Source organism: Pholcus phalangioides, unplaced genomic scaffold (assembly GCF_987345545.1).
Source record: "Pholcus phalangioides strain wild (caught in Gottingen) unplaced genomic scaffold, Ppha-v1.0 ptg000013l_1, whole genome shotgun sequence".
Classification (NCBI taxonomy): domain Eukaryota; kingdom Metazoa; phylum Arthropoda; class Arachnida; order Araneae; family Pholcidae; genus Pholcus; species Pholcus phalangioides.
This window is the reverse complement of record NW_028301606.1, coordinates 13,259,223-13,281,457: the sequence shown is the minus strand read 5'-3', so window position 1 is coordinate 13,281,457 and position 22,235 is coordinate 13,259,223. Positions and strand designations below refer to the sequence as shown.

General features: G+C 32.2%; 1 protein-coding gene across 3 annotated transcripts in view; it reads left to right on the top strand.

Moving 5' to 3' along the window:
• Positions 1–22,235, top strand: part of LOC149078630 (serine/threonine-protein phosphatase 4 regulatory subunit 1-like) — a 147,208-nt gene that overhangs the window by 110,875 nt on the left and 14,098 nt on the right. For all 3 annotated transcript variants that reach the window (XM_089240769.1, XM_089240771.1, XM_089240770.1), the window contains 4 exons: positions 3,810–3,913; positions 9,397–9,539; positions 16,801–16,861; positions 20,789–20,877. In XM_089240769.1, coding sequence (XP_089096895.1) covers positions 3,810–3,913; positions 9,397–9,539; positions 16,801–16,861; positions 20,789–20,877 — 397 coding nt within the window. The remainder of the gene's footprint in view (positions 1–3,809; positions 3,914–9,396; positions 9,540–16,800; positions 16,862–20,788; positions 20,878–22,235) is intronic.

Below are 22,235 nucleotides of genomic sequence, written 5' to 3'. Positions count from 1 at the left end.
AATGGTTGTTTGCAGTGCACCTACAGTGTAAGAGAATGAAATAAAAATAACATTAGCTCTCCAGTGCTGCACATCCCCTCCAGTTCCCACCTGCCCTATTGGAGTCATGAGGTCAACTGATAGGCTATTGGGACATCAGCTGACAATCATTCGTCAGATATTCATATACAAAGCTTGATCATATTAATTCTCAGCTTTTATGCATGGGTTGCTTTTGTCTTAAACATTTTAGACCTGTGAATTCGAAGGTATGTTGATAGCTATTTGAAAGCTATGTATAGCAGAAATAAAGTCTCATTTCTATTCCTGACACCAAACTTCCTGTCTTTCTCCTACTTGTATGCCTATTTGTGTTTAAATGAGGCCAGAAGGGTTAAACTTGTTGACAAGAATTAGTTCTAAGGGTTGAAGATTTTTGAAAGAAATATTCTCTTGAAGTTCTCAATGCTGAAAATATCTAAGGGTGGTATTCACAACATGATTTGAACTTGGTGCTCCTATACAGGTTACGTCGATTTAAATCAATATTAAAATCACTCATTTTTTAAAAAAAAAATTCATTTTTAAGTCATTTAAATTTTTTTTTCTTTACATAACTTCAATGATATTGAAGTAAAAGTAACCTAGTATGGTATGATGTTAACTGATATGTATTCGTGATTAAAAGTATAGAAGAGCTTGGTGGGGAGAAATGTATATTTGAACTTAATCCTTAGGTACAGTGCAGAAAGAAAGCTGTTTTATTTCTAGATTTTGTGCATGGGAAAAAATTGCAGAAAAATATGGGAAGTTGCGCTCTTGACTAAACTGCATTAAATATTTTCAGTGCATTAGAATGTGGCACTAGGGTTCCCCTGATTAAAAACAAGAATTATTTTGTATAAAGCCTTGACTTGTATGCCATGATTGCTGATTCAAAATAAAAATAGATGTTGCACCAACATAAATATCATAGAGCTTTTGACTTTATTTTTTGTATAAATTTCGAGTTTGCATGTTTTTTAAAACAAACCTTATTAAATCCATGAAAGAAAAGTGTGTAGGCCTGAACTATAAAGCCGCATCCAGGGCTCCCACTCGTCTTACTTTTCTTACTTTTTGGTGAAATGTCTTACTTTTTTACTAAATCCTATTGACAAAATTTGTGTAATTGATTTTATTTGGGCAGGAAATTATTGTTATATTGCCAAATATTACAAATGTTAGAGAATGCAATTAATGATTCTGCCAAAGCAGAAATTGTATCATTTTTAAGGTAATTTAGAGGGGGGGGGGGTATGTGGAACATTTGATTAATTTTTCATTTGCGTAGTTTGAGAGTTCAACAAGTATAGTAGTCATTAAAAACTTCTGTCTGGATGGAAAAATAATTTTGTATTTATTACTTCGTGGTCTTGGACAGTAACTTTCATCATTCAAAATTATGGTGCAAATAGGTGAAACAACAGTTTGCATTTGAAAGCAGTTGGATACATAGGCCAATTCTAGGTTTGGTGATTCTGATGCTACCCAATAGCATTCAGTTGTCTTCTGTATTTTTAAGGCATGTGATACTGAGTTGCCACCACTCATTCACTACAAGATAAATGTTAATCCGTGAAAGTAATTTGGGCTCAACAATATTCATTAATGCTGAATTTTAAATATTTGAGCGATTAGGAGAAGAAAGCAGGTCAGGGGTTCTCGAACTTTTTCCACCCATGGTGTCCCCTTTCCCTATTCAATGCTTATTTGTCAGCTCTGGGGCTCTCTAGAACTGTTTTATAAAGACACAGCATTCTTAAAGGTCGGAGGCACACAGTCTAAGAACCCTGAGTTGGGTGATATGAAGATATGCATTCTGAATTACACGATTTGTTTTAATAAGCAGTCAGTTAATTTTAATCAAAAAAATCTGATTTAATTAAAAACATGTTTCTTTCCATACCCTGATGTTCAAAGATTGACATTGTATGATTACGAACTGCTGTATTACATCTTTTGCAGTGCCATTTTTTTATTTTTCGTTCTGCTTTCCGAAAGTAGAATATGTCAAACTGTGTGATGTACGTTACAGAACAATCTAATCTCAAGAATTTCGAGAAAAGAACTCTGTGTAGGCACTTACGAGAATTTTTCTGCATAGTATTTTTAGTGAGATAAATTGGAAAACAATGCAAAACATTCTGTTTTTGGGGTCCTGTGTTTATTTCTAATTTTACATGCTTGATCAAAATTTCTCACATCAAAATTTCATGCTTCGATTCTCATATGTCCATTCAACTCATCTAATTTATAGCATCCAACACGAAAAAAAGCTGATTGAGGCTGAGCGAATTTAACTTTTCAATCAAAAATTTTTAATCAATTAGTCAAATTTTAATCAAATATTTTGAATGCTAACCATTCATAACAAATGCAGTGTTGGTATCAATAATAATTGATGCTATGAAAATATATTTTATCTATTTCACACACCTGTTTATGGATGTGAAAAAATAGTGAAATACGTTGAGAAATTCTGGCCACCCACATGAAATTTACTATGCTGAGTATATTGTGCCATATTCTGGAATTTCTTAAGTAATTTCGTGGAATTTGTTTTAGAAAATGGGTAATTTTAGGTTAGTCCTTTAAGCAGTTTCTGTTAAGTTTCTGATCCACATTATAACTACCCTAGTTGAAATAACATATCTGAAATCGTAATCTAGTTGAAATATTCTGGAAATTGCTATCGATTTTCAAGAATTTTTTTTCTCGATTGGGCGTGAGGGGATAAATGTCCCCCCCCCCCCACCTCCCCCAATATCAAAAATAATAAACAAAGGAGGAAGAATTTTTTTTCCCTCCACTCAATAATGCCTCTCCCCTTCTGCTTTCTGTTATCAGACTTTGAATGAAAGCTGACTGCCCACTGGCAGTTGATTAACAGGAAGGGGTTGTTATCCCAAAAGACCATTTACAATGGTCTCTGGGTTACTGAAGTAATCCGATATTTCCAGATTTCCAAAATAAAGCTGATCAGGCTAGAGTTTGTTTCCCTTAGGCCAGGATTATGTTATAAAAGTTTGGTAAAAGATCTTCTTTAAAACTTGGAGAAAAACAATAAGCGCATTGGTTAATTCGCTCAAACGTAACCAATACTTTTATTGGTTGTATTTTTAAAGTTTTATAGTGTAAAATCCCAGCCTTAGAAACTAGGAATTTGTACATGCAGAGACAACGCATTTCTGTATTTTTTTTAATTGACTTGCCGCAAAAATTTGATACTATTAGATTCAAGAAATGTGGTTACTTATCTAAAATGTTATTTATAGGAATGATTTTTTTCATTCAAACCATCATTTTAAGTTGATTTACAAACTTATGAAAATTGTAATTGAATCGATCAAACTGAAATTTCCAACTGCAGTTAACAATTTATAGATGCAATTAATCAGACCAACCCATTCAAGATTACCGGTAGCAAAAACAAACATAAAGCTCAAATTGTCTCAAATAGTTCATGAACAGAATCCTGAAATGCAGAGGATAAGGTTCAAAAACTGATTCTTAATGGTTCAGATGCCAGATATATTCAGAATCTGACTTGGATCTTCCTGAATGCTTGCTGTGAGGGGGGAGAATAGGATATATGGCCTGTGAGTGGAATTCCAAAGGTTATGTAGTCCTGATCTTGAAAATTACCTTCTTTGTTCAATCATTGTTGTATGTTTTTTTAGCAGATGAAATTCAAAAGCCGAACGTTGCCATAAAACTTGTTCACCTTTTCAATCATTCATTTGATGTATATGCATTGTGTATGACTAATGGTTAAATTTTGTTTGTAGACAATTGGCTGCAAGGAAAGTTGTGGATGTGTTATCACAAGTTACCAGCAAAGTTGATCTTCATGGAGTGGTGTCCATCATCTGCAGTTTATCTGAAGATGGAGGTGAGAATCTTTTTATCAAATACGTCAATTACTACAGGGCTTGACAAATCAGACACCAGATCACTGTGATAAAAAAAATTGATATTGGCACCAAAACTTTCAGAATGTGATCACTAACTTGGGAAAAATACACGTTTCTCCTAAAATTTAATTGACTTTTTTTTCTCGATTTGTCAAGCCCTGAATTACTAGGATCTTGTGCACATTTATGTAGGACTCTATTAAAATATGGGGGAAAGATTTACTAATAAGTAATTTTTATATTAAAAAAATAGGTAATCTAGCTTATATAAATAAGTATGCATTGAAATTTAAGTTCTGCTGTTTATGGTAACAGTATTGAGGGCTAGACAAATCTATAGAAATTTAATAACTTGAAATTGTACATTCTGGAATTAAGTATTTTGAATAATAGCATTAGGCATGTAGTTGAGGGGGGGAGGGAAAACATTCCTGCTAAAATTTTTTACACGTCTCAGGCAACAGATATGTCCAGCCTTCATAATCAACCAGTCATAGATTGATTGATATTCATGCACCACACAGTGCAGCATGATGCTGAACTGTCATCGTGGGGATCCAGATTTGAACTTTGTTGAGAGGGAAGCTGAAGATGGTTGATTTTCTGTGGTTTTTAAACTGGGGCATGAATGCGGGCTGATCTTCTATTAGAAAAAGTCTTTTCACAGAGTGCAGACAGCCCTTCAACTTGATACTTAAGTAACATAAAAATTCAATCATTCAACATCAACTTTTCCCACAACAATTTCAAAATATGGAAGACTGATGGCATCACCTGCATATCAGGAAGCAAGCACAACTCTGACAACATAAATATGTTAGAGCCACTTATTTACACACCCATTACACAACATGTTACTGCACATAACTGATGTTGGAAATTCTGCAGAGGAATGTGTATGTTCAAGGTGCAAATTCAGTTGAATAATGTTTACAGCGATATCCCATTTTTTTTCTGTGAAAAATTCATTCATGATAACAGGATTGCTTAAGAGATTGGTAATTAAAGGGCTTGTGGCAAGAAGGGGTTAGCTTTATTTTTCTTCCATTGGACTAAGGATTCAAATCCAAATTCTTGTTCTAATTTTACATTGGTGTTAGTTTCATCTGTTGAGTAACACGGGAACTAATTGCTGGAATTACCTTTGTTTTACACCAAATAAAATAAATTTTAATTAGATGGATCAGACGTGATTGACTCAAAGGTACCAAAAATGGTACACCCCCCCCCCCCTCCTGTTGCAAACCCTTTTAATTAGAATGAGAATTATTTGGTTGAGCAGAATGACACGTAACAAAACTAGATTTATTTTTTGAGAAATTACAGCAAGGATTAACAAATCTTGGGCATTTGAGTGATTAGAAAATTAGTATTGGGATATGAAATTTTCTGTTGATTACTAAATAGTTTGAGTAATTCAACCCACGGATGAAATGCAAGGTAATATTGCCCCCCCCCCTCCCCCCCGGATGATGGAATGGTTCAAATGGCCGATAGAAGCTACAGGTGTAACATAGGATTCTATGGATTCACTTGAGGTAGGGGGACAATTGATTTAATCGGTCTGAAACAATTTAATGGTCCATCCCAGTTTAATCGGTAAAATCATTGTCTCATCCCTATTTAGTTTGAGGGTTAAAAAACTCATTTTTTTGTCTGTTTTTAGTAGTAAAAACTTGTGTCTGGATAAAAAGTTTTATTTAATACAGGATCTTGGACTATTCCTTGTACAGCAATTAATATTTATTATTCAAAATTATTGTGTATATTTCGTGTATAGGTATATCTTTGTTATGAAAAAACAATTTTTCATAACAAAGTAGTTAGATACATGGGTCTTGTTTAGGTTTTGTGACTCTGATGCTACCCAAATTGCATTAGTTGGCGTCTGTATTTTTAAGACATGCAGAAGCATGAAGAGTATTTACAAAGCTCTGGGAAGAGTTAGAGGCAAAAGTGCTTTATTTTTCAAAATTTATCTTGCTGGCATTGAACAGTAAAATGTAAACAAATCCCTTTAAAAAGGACGGACAGTGCAGTAAAACCAAGTTGACTTATTTTTTTACATTGGACCGCATAATTTAAAAATTTTGCGCTGTTTCTTTTTTTAAAGTGGTCTCAAAGGAGTGTCATTCTTAAAAAAAACATAACATGTCTTCATAGTTTGGTGTGCATTGAGGAAAAGAGTGACACTGTCTGGACTTTAAAAGACTACTGAAAAAAAGAGAATGTAATAAATACACTATATTGTGAAGAGACAATAATTATTTGTGGTTGCTAGTACATTGTTTTGGCCAAAAATTTTTTTTTGAAATCAAGTAATTTCTGTCATTTTTCTTTGGCTCGAGTCAATCTTATGTAATACTGAAGTAGTGATATGAAAAAATTTTAGTTAAAAAAATTTTTTTAGTTTTTTTCCCAAAAGGCTATGATTTTGTCTTGGGAATTCCTCCTTCCTGGGTCCTACTTATATAATTTTTTGAGTGGGAATCCTGCAGTTTAGATGCTTTTTCCTTGGAGCATATATATGCTGAATTTATCAGAAAATTTTGAGAACTTTCCAAAAAATCAGCATCTCTATATGTATAGCCAGTTTGCAATATATCTTGTGTAGAGAATAATCGAGAATAGTGTTTAGGAGAATATTCTCTCGATGAGAATATTCTTCAGTTATTTATAATAGTCCTTCCAGAGAGTATTCTCAAGAATATTTGTTATAACATGCATTATGATAAATAATCTCTATAAGTAACGTGAGAATAATTCTTATTTTCAGTAAGAATACACTCAAGAATATTTTTGTCACCTTCTCTCTTCCTGTCAAGAAGATGGGAATATTGAAGAAAAGTTTCTAAAATCTTCATCAAATTTTTAAAATCTCTCGTCCTAGCCAAGAGAATATTCTCAAACTAAAAGTTGTCATTGGGGGTGATTACACCAAAAATTGTTTTGTTGTGAATGTTTCAGGCAATGAAAACTGATATTTCATAATATAAATAAAATTAGTAAAAAAATTTAAATTAAAAGAAAAATGAATATTGAGAAATTTAATTTTCTGGATGGTTATGTCGAAACAGATATGTGGAAAGAAAAATGATTTGTCTCCTCCGGGAATCGAATCAGGTCCTTTTGCATACCGGATATTCTCAATTATTCTTTAATTTTTCGGTATTACAGAAGATATTATAAAAGATTCATGAGTGATTCTATTGGGGCAAGTGCAGGACCAGTGTGGAGAAATGGTGCAGGAACTGACATCTGTGGTGCTTGAAAAGGCCCACTGAAGTGCACTCATATCCCCCAAGGCAGAATGTGTTAAAATCTGTGACGTACGTCACAGAACAATTAGCGCTACTGCAGAACAATTCGGAAGAATTTTAAGAAAAAGTGCAAAAAAAACCACTATTACATGTATGGGGATTTTTACCACAGAACATTTCCAGTCAGCTGGGGGCTCGTCGCAGAACAGTGCTAAACATTCTGCTTTGGGGCCCATATCCACCTTCATTGTTACAACGATAGTGCACCATTTGAGAGAATCGCCCTGGACATCCTCGGACTGTTACCCAGAACCCACAATGGCCCGAAGTACATACTTGTGGCAATATATTTTATCAAGTGCTGGAAATGTATCCCATTCCTGATCAAAAAGCAGTGACGCTGGCTTAAGTTTTAGTGTAAAAATTAGTGTCTCAATTTGTAGCTCCCATGCTGATCCATTCGACCAGAGAAAAACTTCACTTCAACTGTTTTCTGTGGCACATGCAAGCGTCTGGGAATGGAAGAGACAACTCTAAAAAACAACTTGTACAGGTGCTGCTGAGAAAGTTCAACACTTTACAATCAGGAGATCCTACAATGGAATGAAATTTAGTTGTATCAGTGGTTATATGTTTGTTATTTTGCATTGTGACTCAGTTTAAAGAAACCAAACCTCTGGATTTGGTTCCCAGAACGGAGGGGCTCGAAAGGCAATCCGTGAATCTTTGGCTGATGCAATAGGCCTGAGCTATGGCAGATGTCGAGGATGTAGGCTGGAAAAATAAACAAGCGACAAATCAAGAGTGGAGAAAGTTCTTACCTTGAATTTCAGGAACGTAAGTTAATCTCTCGATTCAGTAGCATCATGTAGGCTTCACAAATATCCATAAGACTAGAAAATTAGAATATATCCATCTTTGACGGACGTACAGAAAGCACGTGGCACGAAAGTAAAATGTAAACCGGGTCCAAGTTGGTGTAGAACATAGTTTCCCAACCTTTTTTGTGTCCCATCGTCCCCTCTTCAGAAATTTTTTTCTCCCATCACCTCCCAATGCAGTCTAACCCATAGGATCCTATGTTATACCCGTAGCTTCTAACCCCCCCCCCCCAAGGGGGCGTTAACGCTTATGTTGGGAATCGCTGGTGCATAAGGAATTAGCTACAATGTTCTAAAACATGTGTGAAGGTCACCATTTATCCTGACACTGAATGTAGTCGGAATATAAAACATATTAAAAACATAATTTAATTAACTAGGAATACAATAATGTGCTTTCATATCAGCGGTACCAGTTAAAACTAAACTTGTAAACACAATACGTTCTCTAGGAGACACTTGAGGGTCCGCCATCTATACGGACTATGACGCAGTACAGCATGCTTAGTTAAAACTGCTTGTGAATACGTGTAAATAGCTGTTTTATATTAATCTGTGGCTTCCTGCATTTGTTTCGTTCTTTATTAATTTGAATGACTTGTTTGGGAGACATTATCCAAAACAAGTTATACCGATTTAAGAATGAGATCATGATTTTTTTTGTTAAAACATGCTTGAGAGCGGCAGTAAACTCGATGCTTAAGATGAAAGAGAAATATGACCCTTTAAACAATGGGTTAATGTTCAGTCCCCTAAATCAATGTTTTTCAATGAGCCCTCAGCTGGCAGAAAATTTTCTGCAGTAAAAATTTTCAACATAGAATTATTTTTACTTTATCAAAATTTTTCTAGAAATTGTTTTGCAGCTACACTGATCAGTCGGTGACGAGACGTACATCAGTTTTTGGTACATGGTTTTGGTGCTATGATCATGAACTTCTGTTCAAACATTCCTCTCCTTAACCCAGACCTGCCCAGCCAAATATTAGCACACTTAATTTAAAATTGGGATACAGAATGTAATAACACCTGTGTAATATAGAATAAAAAATTCAAAATTTCGTTCTTTTAACATCACTATAGACTATCTGAAAATGTTTTGGGAGTTTATTTGTAGGTTATATTTTTGAAAGCCACTAGGAAGATAATTTTTGAAAGCCACTAGGAAGATAATTTTTGTTCTATTCACATAAGACAACTTATGTTCTATTCAGTTATATGGGACTATATGGTTTTTAGATTCGTCTGAAGTTGAAAACTACATTGTGTATGTTGCAATGTTTGATTTAAAATTAATTAGGCTATTTAAATGTTCCACAGAGGAAGTTGTTCGTTCTGAGGTTGCTGAACATATTCCTGAAATTGCCACATTCTGTAGAAATAATGGACCCGACTTAGAGTTCATCATAAGACAACAGCTTGTGCCAATAGTTGTGAAACTGTCTGATGATTCACAATTTCAGGTAATCTAACATTCACTATTATTTATTATAGAAAATGTTGGACTTTTTATGACACTTTTTGAAGTTTAAAAATTTCTTATTTCAGTTTTTGTAATTACAAAAGAATTTTTTATGCATACAACTTCATAGAAGTTCATATTGGTTTTATAAATTAGCCTTCTAATCTAAAAAATCTAATTTCAAATCATTGCTTTGAACATGCAAGTAAATTCAAGCTGATACAAAACCTTCACATTTGTTGTAAAACTCTCAATGAACCACTGGCTTGCACCTTATACATAGTTAAAAAACAGACACGTGTTATTTACTGCATGGACACTAGGATTGAACTCGGGCATTAATGTCTTGCAATAGTGTCATGTGACCATAAATTTACCTGCATAAGGATGTCTGAATGTTAATATTTTGCAATATCTTGCATCAATTTTTTATTCAAGATTGCAGCTAAGCATTAATTGTTCATATTACCACTCCCATTTTGTCCTACTTATAATACCCACAAGTCAATTTCGCTGCTTTTGGAAAATGTCATCTTATCTGCATTATACAAACTTCTGGATATTGCCTTCATCCCCAAAAATAAAATCTTGTAGGGCTGGGCTATTTTGGGAAAAAAAATTATTTCTGAAGAAACGTCTGTTCTTGTAGTTACATCTATGTCTACAGCTTCTTGAGAAAAACTACAGAAAATGGTAAATGACGTAATCTATATTTAAGAAATTCATATATGGGTTATTCTTTAAAAATGGATCTCCAGCAGTTTGTGTTAAATTTATTTAGCTCAGAACTTTTTTTTTTATCACTTTTTCTATTTATATTCCGGTTTCTGACAAGATGCCACTCTAATTTTTTTTATCAATAGATTTTTTGAATTTGCTCAAACAAATTTTCATTTGAGGAAATGCCTTTCTCCTTGCTGTCCCCAGCCTGTTTTTAAAATTTTAAAGTAACTTTCAATTTTAAAACAAAATATATTCTTATATTCAGTAATATATATATTTTTAAAATTGGTATACTTTCATATTTCATCCCTTCTTTATAATTTAAAATATTTTTTTATCAATAGTTTTAATAGACAAATGAAGTTATCTTCAGCTTTTTTTCCATTCGCAACATTTGGAAAACAGGTTCATAACACTAGTTGTCACTTATCAAATTTTGTTCTAAATGTTAAGAATGTAATCGTTACTTGAACTTCCTTTTAAAATGAATTAGAATTGCAAATTAATTCACCAACTAGATTTATTCTGGAAAAACAATGAATGCTTTTATTAAATGTCATTGTGGCTATTTTATTTTTGTTGTGGGAAACACATTGAAACCTGTATATAGGGTCATCTCTCCCCCCCCCCCCCCCCCAAAAAAAAAAGTGTATATTCCATAATTTTAAACTGAGGAATGTGTGTCCGAAGTTGAATTTTGCAAATAAAATTTATCTAAAATTATAGCGAATGACTTCATAAATATTTTTTTAATATTTTTTTCATAAATATTTTTTAATTTCATTTTGTAGAAATATTTAATATTTTCAGTGATATTTGTTTTTGTAAGAGTGGATAAAATTCACGATTGTCATGAAACCCCAAAAATTATTTTTATTTTTTACTCCTTAAAATAAGAAAATTGACATTTCTTATACACATGCTGAAAACAAGGCAGTTAAAAAAAGACTTTTTTTGTAGTTTTGATGGCTTTTCATGGTTTTTTTTTCTTTAAAATAGTATATAGAAAAGTTTTATTTTTACATATTTAACTACTAAAAATCAAAACGGATTGTTTCTGACAAACAATGAGTTGGTAATTTATATGCTGACATCTTAATTTGGTGTGTTCTTTAATTTTTTTGCCTGCGAACTGCAAAAATGCTTCTTGTAAGAGTTGTAACATAAGGGGCAGAAATACTTAAACTGAGAAAAAAAATATCTTATAAATAAGCTGTGCAAATGCACTATTTTCTCAATTATGTACAAAATGTGATCATTGTCCCAAAGACTAACATTTAGAGAATGTAGTCACCAATGAGAAATTCAAAACCAACCCCCCCCCCCCCCCCAAAAAAAAAATTTGAATTTTGGTTCTAGTTAAATCTGTTTAAAGTTGACAATGGACCTGCTCAGCCGTATATTACATCGTCTGGATTTTGCTTCAAATTTTTTTGTTGAAATTGAATAGTAATTTGATATTGGTATAAATCTTATGTCTATACTTCTTACGTTAGTGATCAAGAGTTGAGCTTGGAAGAAAAAAAAAAAAAAATTTTTTTTTACATTAGAAAATAATACTTGCCCTATAAAATATAAAGTGTTTTGTCATTTAAAAGACTGTTAATCATATTAAAATGCCCTTTTGACACATCTTCCTGGATCTGTCTAGCAATGCTTTTGACAATCTGTATTACTTAACTTTAATATTTAACTGAAAAAATAACACGATGGATAATGCTGTAAAGTGTTTAAATTAAATAGATACTACTATATACAGTGAATCACAATTAGAAATTCACCACTATATGCAGTGTATCACAACACGCAATGCAGCACAATAAGCAGTTTGAAGTATTAAATTAAATTTAATACTTCAAAATCTCTCAACTAAAAGCTTTACATTGTAGTTTCCATTCTGTTGCATTGCTTGAGTTTTTTAAATATGTAACAGAGTAGAGAAGTCTAAATTATTATTTTTTCATTAAAAACTTAGATGATTAATATAACTATTATATTTTGAAGCATATCTCCATGTACTATCACTTAATGTTGATATACATGAAAAAATAATGACGTAACAGAGTGGACATCCAACGCAGAGAAATCTGGTACTAAAAACATAATGTGAATATTGAGTTCGAATTTGAACATGAATATTGAATTTTTTCGGAATATTGAGTTGTATTGCAAAAGTTGGATTCAAAATTGTTGATCAAGCATTAAAAGTAAAATTTTCAATGAGATCAAAAGTGTTAGCAGATTTAATCTAAAAAATATATTTCCTAAATGATTGTAACAGAGTGGACATTTTATGATGATAAAAATATTGGGACATGAACAAAGAAATAATTTTTCAAAATTTTATTGTCAGTTTTATTCATCTATGGCACATTTATATAAAACGTAATTCCAAGTTTTTTGGAAAAAATTCCAGATTTGCTTGTTTAACACTTTTTTCAAGTTGAAACAGCCAGATTTTGAGGTTACGCTGCAATGATTTTTTTTAAAATCAGATACCATCTGAAATAAATTACGAAATACCAATTGGCAGAAGTAAATGAACTAGGATCGCATATTCGTTGGCGTCTTCAGAAAAAAAATTACTACCAGAATGCGGGAAATTGTTTGTATATAATTGTTTTGGAGATGATCTGTACAATGATACTGCCTATAACAATATTTTCTTTGGTCCCATCGGAATTCCTGTTCAATGAGAAATAGTGCAAATGCTGAAACTGTCTTCAATTATAACCTTTCTACAACGAAAACTATTTTTTCTAGGTTCCTGCAGTATCGTTATAGACAGGTTTTTCTTTTTTTCATATAATTGAAAACTTTTTATTTTACCTTGTATTTCAGTTATGCTTATTTTTAAAAATCACATGTTTGCAGCATCTATAGCTTTTTTATTTGTGTTGCAAAACATGATGAAATGTCTTTCCTGACATAAGGCAACCAGAAGAAAGGTTTGACAAAGGTTAGGGAGGATAAAAATGAAAAACTGTTCTAGCAAAACAAAAACAAATTAAAAATCTGTTATTCCTATGAAAAGTATATTCCCATGGAAAAAAACCTGTTCAAAGTATCTGTGCTTGTCTGAAAGGACGATGGGCAGTCAAAATATATAGAACATGTTGCGTGTCAAGTATGAATATAAAATTAGTGCTGAAATAGGCAAAATATATAGAAATTTCAGATGTCTCTTAACGTTGGTAAATTTGAATCACATTTTTTCACCATGAATTTTTAACAAACTTTGCTGCTAACTATAATTGTCTCTCCGTATTGGGGGGGGGGGGGTTACGTTCCAGGGGAGACCGTGAATATGGAAAATCTGCGGATAACCCAGGGGTCCTACTTTTTGGTAAAATGTCCTACTTTCTAGTTTTTTGTATTTTCTACCTAATCCTATCCGCAAAACTTATGTAATTGATTTTAATTGAAGGAATCATTGATGTATTACCAAATATTACAAATGTTGTAGATTGCAATTAATGATTTTGCCAAAGCAGATATTATATTGTTTTTCATGTTATTTGGGACTGTATGTGGACGATTGTTTATTTTTATGTTGAGGGTTCAACAAGTAGAGTAGTCATTGAAAACTTTTATCTGGGTGAAAAAAAAGTTTCTACTCTATTTCATGATCTCTTGGATTTCATCATTTAAAATTATGGTGTACATTTTGTGTATTGATTAATCGACAGTTTACATAACAAAGCAGTTGGCTTATATATAGGCTTTATGACTGGATGCTACCTAATAGCATTCAATTGTCTTCTGCATTTTTAGGGCATGTGGAGAGACAAACAATATTCACAATATACTCAGCATAGAGCTAGAAATGAAAGTGCTTCATTTTTCAAAAACAATTCACTGGCATTGATCAGTAAAATGCAAATAAATCCCTTTAGTAAAAAAGGATGGACAATGCAGTAAAGCCATCCGGTTCACCTTGACTTATTTAAACCGGACCTTGTAATTTGCACATTTTGCACTGTTTTTGGAAGTGGTCTTGAGTAGGGATGGGATGAATAGTGATTTGGCCGAATACCAAATATTCGACTGATGTTTTTGTCAAATACCAAATATTGATTTTATTTAAAATTTATCGAAATTATAAAGTTAGTTTTTAATTGAAAATGAAATTGGTAATTTTGAATGTGATATTGCATTTTTTTTCTTATTTAATAACGTGATCCTCGCTTATTCCCAAGGGATCAGCATGATCTGTCCGGGGAATTTGTTAGTGTTAATAAACATCTATGCCCAAACAGGATTCGAACCCAGACCTGCACAGTGAGAAGCTAGTTCCCTAACCACTCGACTGCCAGGCGGCAATTTCAATTATGCAATTTATTTAAATGAATATTAAAAACTGGTAATTGAAAGGTTTTTATTGTTATTATACCCAAAATCAAATTTAAATGAGATATAGTCAAACTTGGTTAATCCAAAGTCACTGGAAAGAAGTTTGATTTATCCAAAACTCTATCCAATTAATATATCCTGGACCTGTAAAAAGGCTACAAATTGCAATTTAATTACCAACATTCACATGTTTGAGAGTAATAGTCAATTAAAATTTTATCGGTTACGAAACTGTATTTCCCAAATTTTAATTATTTATATAATTGATCTTGGCTACTGTTCTTGAATCAACATCACTGCAGAATTTCTTGACCATGCTCAAAATCTTATTTACGGAAACAATTCATGATCATCGGTTATGAAACTGTTTTCCAAGTTTTGCTTGTCATTCTCATGCTATCAATGAAATACACTGAGTAACCTATTACACTTTGTACTTTGACTATAAAAAAGATTCAGATTTTGAATGGTACACCTTGATCTATAAGTTGAATAACATTTAAAAAAAATTGGTACCAAGTGGTATAAATTTTCCATGCACTCCAGCTGAACAATATCAAAATAGGCATTAAATTATAATAGAAAGAATAGAGAAAAACAATATTCAAAACTTTTGTTTTGAAAATTTGTTTAACAACTTGGGCAAATAAAACAGTCTGTGTGACTTTTAGAAGTTTTCGAAACTAAATTTGCTGATACAAAAATCATAATTTTTTCACTCTTAACGTCAAATTAAACAAGAAATTTTAACATTTAAATTAGGCGGGAAATTCAAGGGGAGTGTGTAAAGGTTCGAATTATTCAAAATTTGAATTAAGTTAGAATTAACCAAATTCTACAGTATTTAAATATTACTTAAATTATTTACTCTAAATTAGTAATGCATCATAAAAAATGTATGATTTATTTTTTTTTCCTCTTCAAATGTTTTTTGTCTCTTTCAGTAGCTCAATGTGTTTGTCTTGGTACATCCTTCAGTTACTGAACTTGTGTAATTCATGCTTGCTTCTTTTTTATTGCAGTAGGATTATATTCTCAGTTTCATGTTTTATTTATCCTAGAAATTTACCCTGACATAGCCACTCTTACAGAAAGTGATATACACCACACAAAATATAATGCACATATAAATTTTTAATTTGTACGAAAAATTTCAATTAAGTTTTTTTTTTAAATTAGTTTGTTACGCTTAGATTTACAGATATTTGGCCGAATGTAAATACCTGAGCATTATTTGACCAAACTGAATATTCAGCAAAAGGGCTGAATAGTGGCAGAATATTCGTCCCATCTCTAGTTTTGAAGAGACAAAAAACAGAATTACCTGTGGTGTAGCTAGTTTGTTTTTTGGCATTGTTTTGGCCAAAAATTGTTTTTGTATCTAAGTCATTTCTGTAATTTTGCTTTAGCTTGAGTCAATCTTATAGGATAGTGAAATAGTGCTGTGAAAAAAAAAAATTAATTTGAAATTTTTTTTTTTTTGAAGATTTTTTTATTGCGGTATGATTATATGCTGTCTGTGGAGTACCCTCTTCCTATTTTTTAGCCATACTTTTTCTAATTTTTTGAGTGGATAGCCCTGAACTTAAGCCTTAAAATTTTGTTCTTTAGGTATCTTATTTTTACAGTATCTGTGTGCCATGTCTGAGTATAGTAACAAGGTTTCCTTTACCAATTTTTTTACATGTGAAACACATACCATAGAAGTGTCTATTTCATGGAAACAACGAATTTTCTACACGAGATGTAGATCCAGGGCTCTATGGTAGCGGGTATAGCTACAGCAATGACTGATCAAATTTTACGTTTTTATTTCTTGATATATTTGACTGTAGACTCATTGATGCCATAATAACAGTAATGAGGCTAACCTTTGTCAATATTTTCCTTGCAAGTTTTTCACTTTTAGACGGCAAATACAAAAACCATGAATATGAAATTTGTGTATTCAGAGAGCCAACTATATTTAATTTGTCAGCAGGTAAAGAAATGTCCCTAAGAATTTTGGTTTTTTTTTTTTTTGGTTGACATTTTTAATTTTTTATTTTGTCTAATTTTGTGAGTATGACCTATGTTTTCAGTGTTGTGTCTAGTTTAGTATTAGTTCGTCACTTACAAGCAGGAAATTACGGTACTAATGATTTTTTCAAATTATGTAAGATTAACTTTTTCTTTTTTATGCTTAGGTGCGCATGGCAGGTCGTCTGGCTCTCCTGGAATTGTTAGAGAGAAGTTTGATAGACAATGGTATATACAAATGCTCTTAGTAATTGCTATACAAATTGTGGTACATAGAATTGTCTGTGTTCATTAAAGTTTAACTGTGTTTTCACTTTCCAAAAAATTTTATAAGATAGTTTTTAAATTGGTCTTAGTTGCTTGTCTAATCCTGTAGAAAAGTGGTTCCCAGTTCTTTTAATTCCATGCCTACCAAAGAATATCTGAATCTGAAATCCTGGTCTCTTTGAGCCGTAACTGAACTTTTTACAGAGGGTATCCTGTTTTGTGAGACTTCATAGTTCCGTAATAATTTTTTTTAATGTAAAAATCTTTATTTTTTGTTTCACATCTTTAAAGTCTGCCTCCCACCTTACTCCTGTTTTTTCACCATTACTTGTAATTACATGTTAGCCAATTGATGCCGGTTAGTAAGAAAATTTTGTCATTAGAAATTTTTCTTTACCAATAAATAGTGGTTCCAATCTGTTTTTATTCTTTTTAAAAATCTGTCTTTAATGGGTTTAAAAAAAAAAAAAAACCTGTTCACGTTAAGGGAGCCAAAAAAAAAAAATAAACCAACCTAGATAATCAAAGGCAGTGGTTCTTAACCAGGGTTCCTTGGAGAAATTTCAGAGGGTCTGAGCTTGGATGAGAAATTAAATTTATTTATTGTTTTCACACATATTACTAGATACAGAATATTGTGAAGGAACTAAGGCTTTCATTTTATTGGCACTGTGGGTCCGTGGTCTTCATCTAGCACAAGGTGAATTTTTCATTGAACACAAAATGTTAAGAACCTCTGATCAAACCCCCTTCAAAAGAAAACACACAGAAAAAATTAAGTCCTCACAAAAAGTTGTTGAAGAGTATAAATTTGAACTGATATGAAAATGGGCGTTACGAAAAGTTCCAAGTATTAAAGTTTGGTAAAAACTCATTAGGTAAAACTCATTCTCAAATTGTTTCCTTGGGTCCCACGTTGATTATCACCGCTGTAGAACTTCTAAGATTAATGAGTATTGAATTTCAAAGGTTACAATACATATTCAGAATGTAAGGGTTTGAATTGACGAGTTTGTCTACTGTAGTGATATGCAAACTACAGCCCGCCTAGAGGTTCTATCTAGCCCACCACTGATTTTAAAATAAGTGTAGAAATTTTCAATTTCAGTGTTTTTAAAAAAAATTGTTCCATTTTTGGCATATAGAAAATTTAGTTAAAATCTTCTGCATGTGCAAAAGAAGAAAAAAAAACCAAAACCATGTAATAAATATTAGAGATGGGACGAATAGTGATTTGGCTGTCAAGTATAAAATTTTAAGATTCATCACACCATTTGAAATTACCAATTTTATTTATCATTGGTAATTTCAAATGACCTTGGATTTTAATTATGCAATTTATTTAAATAAATATTCATAAATTGATAGCTTAAAGATTTTTACTGCCATGATACTGACAGTCAAATTTAATGGTGTATATAGTATTTAAGATAGTATTTCAATATTGTAGTGATACACTTCTAATGAAGATAATTTGTTCTGGAATCGGGTTTGTTAGCAAAAATTGTGATTTCATACAGGTTTCTATGGGAAATCATTTGATTCGTTCCAGCTTCTACCCAAAATTTAAAGAAGTTTTTAAAACACTAGAGTGTTATATACTGTTAAGATAAACTGATTGAAGGTTGAACAGCTTCAAAATTTAATGAGAATCAATCTAGTGGAAGATGAGATACCGAAGATCTTTATTTCGTATTATGTACGTAACCAACACTAACTTTAGTCTACTATAAAGCTCTTGTTGACTAATCGAGTTCAAGTGTCCCCATTCGTGATTTGGTCAGCTAAATTCTGTGTCTGCAGATACAGGGCTCCCACTCGTCCTACTTTTCGGTAAAATTTCCTATTTTTTTACCAAATCCTATCAACAAAATTTATGTGCCATTAATGATTCTGCCAAAGCAGATATTGAATCGTTTTTTTTTTGGGGGGGGGGGTGTTTGAGTAGCATTTGGTATTTATTATTTTTGGTATTTTTTTAATTTAAGAAAAATTTTCAGGGATTTTTTTTTATTATATGCTATGATTATATTGTCTAAGGAGGGTACCCTCTCTTACTTTTTCTAACTTTTTGAGTGGATACCTGCAGATGGCAAAAATCTCCCATAATGTTTCTTCCTACATTCTTTTCCTAATATTATATATATATATATATACACACACAATTTATACATATAAGTTTTTTAATAAACAATTTACAAACAGGTCCTGAGAGCATAATTTGAAATATTACAATCTCAATTCACAAGATCACTATTTGTTTGCTATCAAATAATTACTTTGTTACAATGCAAAAACTTTGTCTAGTATTTTACCAACTCTGTAAATTTCAAAATATGACGTTTAAAATTCATACGAAATTAATTTGTTATTTTGCATTATGCTGAAACAAATTGAATGTGAAATTAAAACTGTACGTCTAATTTTACAATTGTAGTATAAAAATCAATGCATCTTTTAGTATAAAACCATGTGCACTTACCCATGAAACCAAAGTTTATTGCCCATCTTCCTTTAATTTTCCCCATCGTTTGATGCAATTATAGGCAGAACACGATATCAACATTTGTGTATGGGCAGCAATAATGAAATATGAAAACAAATATTCAAGATGCAAGTCTCCCCTCCCCCATATATAGTTTACATGCTGAAATCGGCAATGTTTTGCCTACTTCGCTCTATCAGGTCCACTTTTGTATTCCTTTGCATTGGCTCGTGCACATCCTTGTTATTGTATAGGGAGTCTTCACTCCAGTTTCTATATAGCTCAGTGCCCAGACATTACAAAAGTGGAATAGGCCGAATATATCAAATAGCAGTCAAATATTCACCCAGTCTCTTATAAATATACATATAGTTAAAATGTGTGGGACTCCTTACTGCAGTGGCAATGCATAGGTGTAATGCTTCCAATTTACCTAGAAAGCTTTCAGGTTTTTCAGCTTTATTAAAATCTTCTAGTCGGAAACATTCTTCAGATTTTTTTGTATGTTTATAGAAAAATCCCTGGCAATTTATAAATTGTGCTTTGCTTGAATGGAAAATCCTGAACAAAATACTCTTTCAATCCTTGCAATTCCAGGCTAACCATGTTTTTCAGGAAATATGTGGGAAATAAGGATTTCAAAAATGGAAAATCTAATCGTAGCTAAATATGTCGCAAGTAAGCAAAGTTGCTAATTGTTAAAAAGAAATAAGGATGGTAGAAAATATGAGTGTCCTGGGAAAAACAGGTCATTTGCTCATCTTGTGCAATATAAAAAAATTCCCGGTTTCTTTTTTTATTTGTAGGGCATGTTTTATTCGGTGGGAAATATGTTTCATCATGTTATACACTAGATTTTTCAAAAATTGGCATTTATGGCAATGTAATCATGCCGGTCCTTAAAGTATACAACACATCCTGTGACTTCATTTTGAAGCATAAAAATTCCAATTATGATTCTATGTCTGGTCTACAAAAACTTTTTATTTTTGGTCTTCTCTTTAAGTTGACCCATCACTAGTCTAGGGCATTGAAGTGGTGGGAAGGGTACAATAACTTGTTTCCGCTCCATCTGTTTTTATTTTGTATAATTTCTTGTTTTGGAGCTTATGATTTTATCTAACAATGATTTTTCATATTGAATATAAAACAATCTCGCTATTGCCTTGAATAGCATTTGTCTATAGATCGATCAGTGTTTCCCGACCTTTTTTTCACCATCACCCCCTTCAGAAATTTTCTCCCACCGCAATCTACCCCATAGGATCCTATGTTATACTAGTAGCTTGTATCACCCCCTGGAACATTCCATTATCCCCGGGGACAATGATGGCTCTGTATTTTGATTTACAACCTAGATATGACTATTATCTGATTATACTTCATAATTATTTTTCTTTCAGTTCTCTTGAATGAATGGATTTGTCCTCTGATAGCTCATCAAGCTATGACCACAGCAAAGAATGAAGACAGGAGGACAGAATCGTTCACTGTGAGTATTGATATTTTCTGATTTGTGAAATTTGTTTCTATGTAATTTTGTTCTTTCATGGGTGAGTGCTGAACTATATAACTGGCTTTTAATATGGCCTTGTATTCTGTATCACTTGTATATAAAACACACAAAGCAATCTGCTTTTGTTGTATTTTTCGCAAGTCTTTTCTTATCAATTTTATTTAGAAATGTCAGTTTTGTGAAAGACATGGGTAGTGAGATGTACTTATTTGATCATCTCACTACCTTGTCTTTGACGGAAAGGACATTTACGCCCAAGAAGCAAGAGAAGAATACAGTCATCAGGTGCCGTCAAAGTGGCTGTGAAATGTGTATTCATTCTTATCTCATATCACAGCCACCTTTGATGAGCAGCTGTGGTTGAATGTCATCGCCCAATCTTCATTATTATGGTAAGTACATGTAATGTTTAGGTGACAGGTTTCTAATGGTAGCACGCAGTGAGTGTATTAGCTTCTAATGTATGGTTTATTTTTAATTTTTATTACTTTACTCGTTTTTTTATGTACAAATGTTTTTCCTGTAGTTAACTTTTTTTTATACAAGCTGGTAAAAGTGATGCAGGGCTTTCGCACTCACAAGGTTGTTGTGGCATGTTACTATCTAATACATATCACAGCAGCTTTGATGAGTGTGTGGGCTTTTGAATACTATCATCCATCTGCAAGGATTATATGTAATGGGTTGCTCAGCTCATCAGAGTGGATGTGAATATGTTGGTTATGTTTCATATCACAGCCAGCTTTGATGAGCTAAGCTACCCATTTTGACTACACATCAATTTTTTTTTTTTTTAGGCTAACACTTGCATATACACTGATGTTACTGGAGTGTCTGAAAACCTGGAAGTTGAACCTTCAGTTTTTTTTTTAATCCATAGAACACGACTGTTTATTGTAATTCAGTAGAGGAATTGTGGGGGTTTTTTTTTTGAAAAACTGGTATTTGTGTAAGTTACATGACTTTATAAATCGTTATCATTATGCAAATTACTTTTAAGTATCATATATTACTATAGTTAATAATAACTAAATGGATAACTTGAAGAGAACTAGAGTTTGTAAAGTAAAATCTAGTTATTTCTACTGAAAATAGATCAACATTAAATATAAGTGTTAATGAAACAAGTTTTTACTCTAACGTACAAAATATTTTTCTTGAATCATCTGTCTTTTGTAAGTGATAAATTTGCTGATGTTACCGCTCGCTAAACAGTGTTTGCATAAGGTAGTTTTGGTAATTTATTTTCACTTCCTCATCTTGTGTAACTAGTTTTTATTTCTTGACTTTCATGTTCAAGAGTGTTTTAGAGAGCATTTTGCTTTTCTCACACA